This window comes from Urocitellus parryii, chromosome X (assembly GCF_045843805.1).
Source record: "Urocitellus parryii isolate mUroPar1 chromosome X, mUroPar1.hap1, whole genome shotgun sequence".
NCBI lineage: Eukaryota > Metazoa > Chordata > Mammalia > Rodentia > Sciuridae > Urocitellus > Urocitellus parryii.
In genome coordinates, this window is record NC_135547.1 from 17,185,548 (window position 1) to 17,194,220 (window position 8,673).

Consider the following 8,673-nt stretch of genomic DNA (forward strand, 5'->3'; position numbering starts at 1 on the left):
AGATGGGGCGCATGGAAGGATTGGATGAGCTGTAGATAGGGGAAAGGGAGGGAGGAGGAGGGAGGGGGCATGGGGGAACGAAATGAGATGGACATCATCACCCTAAGTACGCATATGAAGACACGAATGGTGTGACTTGACTTTGTGTACAACCAGAGACATGAAAAATTGCTCTATGCGTGTAATATGAATTGTAATGCATTCTGCTTGCTCTCATATATAACAAATTAAAATTTCTTTTAAAAAAGGGGGGAAAGAAGTGGACCGTGCGAAAGCCTCAAAGGACACAGAAACAGCGCCGGGGCTGCACAAAAGCAGTGCTCCTGGCCTGGTCTCTTGCAGGAGTGCAGAAGAGTGCTTGCCCCCATGTTTTCAATATATGTTATATTTTTAGTTGTAGATGGACACAATATCTTTATTTGTTAATTTTAATGTGGTGCTGAGAATGGAACCCAGTGCCTCACATGTGCTAGCTAGGCAAGCGCTCTGCCACTGAGCCAGGACCCCAGCCCCCTGCCCACATGTTTGAGAACAGCATCTCCAGGAGGTTCAGACTTGAACTGCAAGGTGCAAACCGAAAGAGGGGGAGCCTGTGCACTTCCTCCAGGGGTCAGACCTTCACGCTTGAAAATACTGCATACCTGCAGAAGGATGGGTCACATCCGCCTTGAGGGTAGGGGCCCCAGGTCCCACAGGAATGCCAGCCTTTCCAGGCCTCTTACTTGTGCAAAACTGTGGCGACTTGGGTCAAGAACCCAGCGATTAAACACGATGTCATGCACCTCGCCAGGCAGCAAATGGCAAGAGCAGGAGGACACTCTGGAATGTGCACGCCTGGGAAGGTGCCTTCACACTGGAGCTGAACGCAAAGCTGTTCTGGGAAAGGAGGTCAAACGAAAGCATCCTCCCGCCACAGCCGACCGACCGCAGGCACAGCCCCTTAGGGGTTACAACTGTCACATGGCTCGGGACCCATTTCCCGCACCACCGGGTTCCCGGGGAACTCTTCTCTGAAGTGCGCGGCCTGGTGCGCGATGAGGCCTGCTTTCTTTATGAAGCTCTTGGAGCAGTGGCTGCAGGTGTAGGGCTTCTCCCCGGTGTGGATTCTCAGGTGGATCATGAGGCTGGATCGCTGCCTGTAGCTTTTCTCACAGTGTTGGCAGGAGAACGGCCTCTCCTGGGTGTGAGTCCTCTGGTGCAGAGTAAGCGCTGTCCGCCGGTTGAAGCGCTTCCCGCAGCTGTGGCACTCGTGACGTTTCTCCTGCGTGTGAGTTTTCAGGTGTCCCATCAGGTTGGCCCTGCTGGCAAACCTTTTGCCGCACTTGTGGCACTGGGAGGTGTCTTTGCCACAGTGCCCCCTCTGGTGCGTGGTGAGGTGCGCGCCCTGAGTGAAGCGCTTGTGGCACAGGGAGCACTCGTAGGGCCTCTCCCCGGTGTGGATGCGCACGTGCCGGTCCAGGTCTGAGCGGTGCAGGAAGCCTTTCTCGCAGCCGGGGCACTGGTAACCCAGCTCCCCGGTGTGGATTTTCAGGTGAGCAGAGAGGCGCTTCTTGCAAGCAAAGCACTGTCCACACTGGCCGCAGCGATGGGGTTTCTCTCGCGGCTTCCTCGGCTTGTGGGCTGCCAGGGGCAGGGGCTTCCCCGCCGCACAGGGCCTGGGGAGGTGCAGGCGCTTCCGGGAGGAGCTCAGCAGCTCCACTGCGGGGCCAGCCCTCAGAGGTTCGTGCTTCTGACAGCCCACGCATGGACCAGCACCAAGCGCTTTCGCGTCTAAACAAACGAGACATGGACGTTGCACCCCAGGTTTCTCTGCTCTGGCGCACTTCCTTTGCCTCCCGTCCCAATATCCAAACCCGAGAGAAGAAATGGCAGGTGCAGGAGTCCCCGTGTTCCAGGGAAAACAGGGACACGGAGCCGAAGAACAGCTCTACTCCCGGCCTCCAGGAAAGGTGGGAACCCCCAGGCACAGGCACCCTCCCCACCCCCTCCCCCGGAGGAAGGCTGCGGGTTTCTCTTGGGTGTTCCCGGGGCGCTGGGGCGCTGGGGCGCTGGCTGAGCCCTAGCCTACCTCTCCTGGACTCAGGTGATTGCTCCATGCACTGGGCGCCCAGCAGCTCCACCATCCCTGGCTTTCTCCTGTGGTCCAGCCGGCAGCTCCAGCGACACTCTGGGGTGGCATGTCCTGGCCACAGGGAAGATGGGGGAGGAAGGAGAGTGTGAGTCACCCCAGGTTTTCCTCTGCCTTGGACAGGCGCCCTCTCCACATCTGCTTCCTCCTCAGTCAGGCTTCCTTTGCCCAGAGCCTCTGCCACACAGTGTTGGTGTGTGTGTGTTTTAATGCCAAGAAAACAAAAGCAAGTGAGGGGACAAGCCCAATGTGCCTACTTGGAGGCCTTCTCCTCTGATGGGTGGAAGAGTCAGGGCTCCATCCAGGGTAAAGTCACTGAACTGAAAGAGCTTCACGGGAACTTTGGGACTGAGAGTATTTAGCTGAGGGGCAAAATGCAAAGTAAATCTTCCTGTTGTGTGTTGGCATAGGGAAGCTGAGGGACGTCCTCTTAGGACCGCAAGGGGCAGAGAGAGGCAGGGGCAGGGGCCAACACAAGCTGGAAAACCGCTTACTAGTCTCACTTCTGTAAGAATGAAAATGACAACTGAACTGGATTGGAAACCAGCCAGGAGCACCTCTGTATGTGTGTCTCAGCTGAAGCCTAGAAGCGGATTCCTCTTCCAATACCCCAAGAAAACATAAACAGTGTCCATCTAGAACAACCAGGTAACCTCTCCACCACTCGACGTTCCTTCCCGTGCCCAACCGTCCCTGCCCTCACTGACAATCTCTGTGGCTGACTACCTCTCTTTCCTCATCTCTGGCCACGCCACGTTGCTACTGCAACATGAAATGTGGGTAGGAATGTTAAAGTGGGATCCAAACAGAGGCTGGTATTGAAATTCGAGCATCACTGAACCACAGTGGCAAGGTAGCTAGCTGCACCAGGCTAACCCCAAGAGAAATCTAAGCTTCAGAACATCATATCAAGACACAGGATGCACACATACACACACGCGCGCATGTGCGTGCGCTCCTGAAGTTGACTTTTTCTTAGAGAGACGACTGTACACTCCAGATTCCAAAAAATGACATGCATTTCAAATAAAAATCTGCTTGAATTCACAGTTTCGGTTATGCTCACATGGGATCAGAGGGCAAGGAGGCACAGCTCAAATAACGCCAGAGGGCAGAGGTCAAAGGGAAGCTGCCATCAAGTGAATTGGGAGGAAACTGCAACAGGGGAGTGGGAGGAAGCGGGGCAGGCAGTGGAAGAAACATGGGGGCTGAGAATATCCCCGATGGGTGAGAAGCCAAACAGTCTGCGAAGGCAGGAAATGCACCTAGGTCTGCTTCCCCACCATTCCCCAAGGACCTGAACCTGTCAAAGTCTGCAGAGTTCATCAAATGTCCCTTTGAAACCAGGCCACACACCAGTCCCTTGGTTGGAATGGAAGCTAAAGACCTAGTCAGGGACCGAGAGCAGCCCTCTAGCAGCATCTAGTAGACCTAGTCAGGGACCGAGAGCAGCCCTCTAGCAGCATCTAGTAGCCACGAGTTGCGCCACAGGGCAGCCCTGCGTGCCGGGCTTTCCCCTTGGCTCTCATATCCCACTGCTGCTTCCCGTAAGCACCACATACAGAGCAAAGGGAACAGTCTCCTCAGTTCTGCAGCCCCAGCACCACGCTCTTGGTGCCAGCTTTCAGAGAGGTTGGCCCAAACTGGAGCCTCTTCCTGGGTGTTAACCCAATGCATTTTCGGAGTGAGCACCAATTCAGCTCTTCCTGCCAGTCATGATGGTCCTGAGCAGTGCTGGGATCCAGGGGCCTCCATTCCCTGGCCTATGGAAGCCCTACTCCTGTCACTCTCAGGGGTTTGCATTTCCCGACCTTCTGCTCCCAGTACATGGCACCTCGACCCATTCCTCGCCCCCATCTAACCTGAGTCCACATCTGCCACTCTTTTTAGACAGTTTTTTTTTTTTGGGGGGGGGTATTATTTATTTATTTATGTAACTATTTATTTATTTATTTATTGGTATCAGGGATTGAACCCAGGGGAGCTTAACCAATGAACTACATCCCCAGCCCTTTTTTGAAAAAAAAAATTCTTTAGATACAGGGTCTCACTGAGTTGTTTAGGGCCTCACTAGGTTACTGAGGTTGGCTTTGAGCCTGTGATCCTACTGCCTCAGCTTCCCGAGCCTACGGGATTACAGCGGTGTGCCACTGCATCCAGCCGCCACTCTTGTTACATGGAATAAATTACCATCAATAATACTGAGTGAACCTGACAAACATCCACCAGATTTTCACAGATCTTGGCACCATTTCTGTGTGCCAAGATGGTGAGGACAGCCGTGGCTACTGTCACAGGCCAAGAACAAACCGTCAGAGGAGACCCAATGTAGGTTAACAGAAGGAAACTGACACTCACACAAGCTTCAGCAGGAGGGTGCCAGCACACAACTGTTGGTGAGGACATTTGACCATGTCTATTTATATCTTAAAAGGTCTCCGCCCACTGAACAAATGACCCTTTTTTGAGAAATGTCTCCTGTGGACGCATGGCCAAAGAAGGATGCTCACTGTGGTTTACAGCGTAGCTCCAGGGTGCTGCTGTCGACATCCAGTGCTACTGACAAGCAAGAGGTGAGTCCCTGGGCCATCTTCTGCTGCAGGGTGGGTGGCTCTTGGCTTGAGCCCTGAGGCCAGCCACTCTGGGTTGTAAAGGAAACTACCTGAGCAGTAGTTATACAACGAACACGACCTGCCCTTTTTGCCCTGGGCCCTCTGTCTCAAACCCTGGTGTCCCTTCTTAGCTCCCATTCCACACTGGCCATTTCCACCTGGAAACCCAGGACTGCCCCAAGTTCCACATGTTCAAAGGTCAACTCATCTAGACCTACAAAACCTGATCCTGCCCAGTGTTGTCTGTGTCGGTGATCAATACTGTCGTCTAACCAGTTCACTGGCCAGCAACCAGGATGCCACCTTTTAACCTTTCGTGTCAATCACATGACACCCCATCAATCCATGAGTCCTCTATTTCAAAACTGCTCATTGTCTTTTGAGTCACCCCTTTTCAATCTATCCTCAATGACACAGCACCCCGACTCCTGCCCACCCCTCAGAGTGTAGCAGCAGGTCTTCTCTCTGCCCCGGGGCCTCTGCACTTGCAGCCCTTCTGCCAAGGCTCCCCCTCCTCACTCCCACCACTCAATGGCTGACTCCAATCCATCCTAGAGTACTACCCCAGATCCCCCTCCTCCAGAGGTCTTCCCTCAGCCCAATGATGGCAAGGGCGCCTGCTGTGTGCTCTGCCAGCATCCTAAGCCCTCCAACACACACACACACGTTCCCATCACATATCCAACATATCTGGACTGTCCACCAGAAGTGGGTGCCGGGACAGCTGGGGCTGCTTTCCTGCCTCCTCGTGGACTGTCTAGTCACAGGGTCCAGCAAGATGCCTGGCTCTTCACGGTGCTCAGAATGTTGATTGTGGGAATAAATGTGGAGAAGTGGAAGGGGACACAGTTGCTAAGCCCTGGCCCAGTGCTAGTGATGGGGGCATCCCACATTTCTGTTTTGCAACATGGACCGTTCTCCACCCATTTTCATCTGCAGGGCTCTTTGGTGCTCTCAGGACTACACAGTGTCTTGGTGTGCCAACATGGTGACGCTGAGCTGCTGGGGAAAGGGAGAGGACTCCCACCACACTTGGGCCCAAGCTTCAGTGGGGGAGGGGAGGGCTGGGACAGGGCGTGGGTAGCAATGTAAGGAAATGGCAAAGGGAAGGGAAACAGGAACACCCAGGCATCAAGTCCCGCTGCCTTTCTCCACCTGGCCTTTTCTCCTGCTAGCACGCACCCATTTGTGTCCAGGGCCGTGGTTCTCAAAGGGTGGTGTGTGCAGCACTTTGCTCAGAGACCTTGTTAAACCTGTACCCCAGGTGCTGCTGGGGCTGAGTGACTGCTTACTCATGAGAAGGGTGGTTACTTTCGCCTGTTCCCCGTGCCACTGTACCCAAAATGCATTTTCCCCTGCTGTTCCCAGAGAGACATCTCCTCTTCCTTCCCCTCCTTTTCATCCAAGTGGTCCATTTCCACCGGGGAATTCATGTTTCCCAGCAACCCCAACCTTTGAGAGCTCTTGTGCGCTCGCTCGGTCAGACACAAAAGAGCAGAAAGAAAACCTCGCCTTACCAGGATCCAGAAAGGGCTGGCATTCCCCAGCAGCACCATAGTTCAGCTCCTGAGGCCCTGCCTGTGGGATCCAGGCCCCTGTCACGGGAGCCTCCTGGACAGGTCCCATTCCCTGGAGCGCAGATGTCTCCAGGTGCACGTTTGGAGATATGGGTACAGTTCCTGAAGGCGCCTGTTCTTCAAAGAGCAAGTCATGCACGTCAACCTGGGGGAAATGCCAGAGTCCATTGCTCAAGAGTCTAGACCCATTGGGAGAAAATCCACCTTGCCCTCACACCAAAGGAAACCTTGCCGCCTTAGCAGTCAAAATAGAGCCACGTGTGTAGTTTAACATTTTCCAGTAGTCACAGGACACAGTGTAAAAAAGGAACTGGGGAGCCCCCAATCTTAATAGCATGTTGTATTTAACGCGACATATGGAAACCATCAGGATTGCAGCATGTAATCAATCCAAACAATTACCAAGTACTACCTCCTCTTCCCCCCACAGCTTCTGCATGGGCTCTGCAGTTTACACCCACAGCAGGTCTCAACCAGCACTGGCCACATTTCAAGTGCTCAAGAGCCACACGTGGCCCGTGGCTCTTGTGCTGGGCAGCAGCACTTCAAGTGCCAGTCTAGAGCACATGAAGACGAAATCTTGTATGGTAAACAAAACTAATAAGACAGGAGGGAAGGGAAACCACTAACGCATTCCACCCCGGGGAGGCAGGATCCTTTAGAAGCCTCCTGGTCAGGCCTCTCTGTGCCCTGAAGCCAACAGCTCCTGCAGAGCCCTGCCCGACAGGACACCCAGCACCCCAACACCCCGCTAGAAGCACATGCTCCCCTCTCCCGGACACACCGCCCTCCCCTCAGCCCTGCACTCCCCAAACACAGGCATCCTGTGGTAGGTACTTCTGAACCCAGGGCACTTCCAATGCCCCTGTGGAGTGTCCAACATATGCTGGCTGGTGCCAGCTACGGGGATTCGGTGGACCAGAGATGGGAGCATTGCTCACCAACCAGAGTTGTTCCGGGTCCCTACCAACTGTGCAGTTCCCCCCTCAGGCATTCATGTAGTTAAAGTACCTCCTTGTGGTGACCAGATACTGAGAGACTAATTTTGCATATTTTAGCATGACTTGGATTTCCTAGGAATGCAGTGTGCAAATCAAAGGATGGTTACTCTACTTGTTCTGATTTACTAAGACAGTTTTTCAGTTGGGGAGATCATGCGGCAAGTAGCAACAGCGCATAGTGCTTGAGTCTTACTCAACGTCTGACTGTCCCATCCCAGTGACTCTAAGCAGAGATGTAGGCATCTGACAACTTCATGATGTCTTCCAGTGAAGTCCAGCCCCAGGATGTTTATGCAGAAATGCACATGAACCAACTATGTTCATTCTCCTTTACATCCTCTCTGGACTCAACTTGACCCACAGTTGACAAACTTTCTCTGAAGAGCCAAAATAGTACATATTTTAGAGTGTGGGCTACATTTACCCTGTCATTTCTTTTCTGTCTTCCTCCTCACTTAAATTTACTTGTTGAGATCTTATATGATTGGTAGGTACTAGGGTTGGAAGCCAGGGAGGTTTTAGCACTTAGCTGCACCTCTGGCCTTTTATGTTTTATCGGAGACAGGTTCTCACTAAGTTGTGGAGGCTGGCCTCAAGCTCGCCATCTTCCTGCCTCAGCCTCCCAAGCGGATGGGATGACAGGCCTGTGACACCCCGCCGGCTCCTCTTTTGGGGAACCGATTCACGAAGACGGTAAAAATCACCAGGGCCTTGCAGGGCACATACAAACAGACTGTGGCCAGATGAGGCCTGCAGGCCATAGAGCAAATTATTGAAGCTCATGGTCGATGCACGTGGGTAGATGATGTCATTTGTGAATTTCACTTGCGGATAATTGAGGAGACATTACAGAATACGTGCTGTGGATGCGAGACAGGGTCTGTCTGATAGGGTTCGGAATCATGGCTGATTCCAGGGGAAGGGAAAATGAAAAGGGATCTGGAGAACCACTGGGGCCGTGGACTGACACACAGACAAAATGAGTGTTCCAGGCCCTGCTGCCGTAGCTCCTCTTTTGCACTAATAGCCGAAACCCCAAACTCTTTTCTCACCTGCAGCTCTGGTATGTGACGCTGTCTCTGCCAGTCTTCTATCAGGGCCAAAAGCCTTTCTTTACTCTCCGGGCCATATGCGCTCACCCAGGTCTCCATCTCCGTGGGCAGTATAGTTAGGAATTGCTCCAACACCAGCAGCTCCAGGATTTGCTCCATAGACCGCATCTTTGGCTTCAGCCACCCACAGCAAAGCTCCCAGAGCCTGCTGAAAACTTCCCGAGGCCCCGCCGCCTGCGTGTACTGGAACTGCCTGAAATGCTGGCGGAACACTTCACAGTCCTTGTTGAAGTCTTGCAGCAT

The 8,673-nt window shown here is 53.3% G+C and overlaps 1 protein-coding gene across 1 annotated transcript; it reads right to left on the minus strand.

The window, feature by feature from the left end:
* Positions 1–940: 940 nt before the first annotated feature.
* Positions 941–8,673, minus strand: LOC113177939 (uncharacterized). The gene is made up of 4 exons (XM_077794017.1): positions 8,371–8,673; positions 6,258–6,462; positions 2,069–2,182; positions 941–1,770 (listed from the first exon to the last, which is right to left on the minus strand). Exons 1-4 carry the CDS (start codon positions 8,671–8,673, stop codon positions 941–943), a joined length of 1,452 nt encoding a protein of 483 aa, XP_077650143.1.

Coding starts and splice junctions, on each gene's coding strand:
- LOC113177939 (XM_077794017.1), bottom strand. CDS start 8,673: ATGCTGCAAGACTTCAACAAGGACTGTGAAGTGTTCCGCCAGCATTTC. Junction 6,463..8,370: donor GTCACATACCAGAGCTGCAG/GTGAGAAAAGAG, acceptor CATTTCCCCCAG/GTTGACGTGCATGACTTGCT. Junction 1,771..2,068: donor ATCACCTGAGTCCAGGAGAG/GTAGGCTAGGGC, acceptor TCGTTTGTTTAG/ACGCGAAAGCGCTTGGTGCT.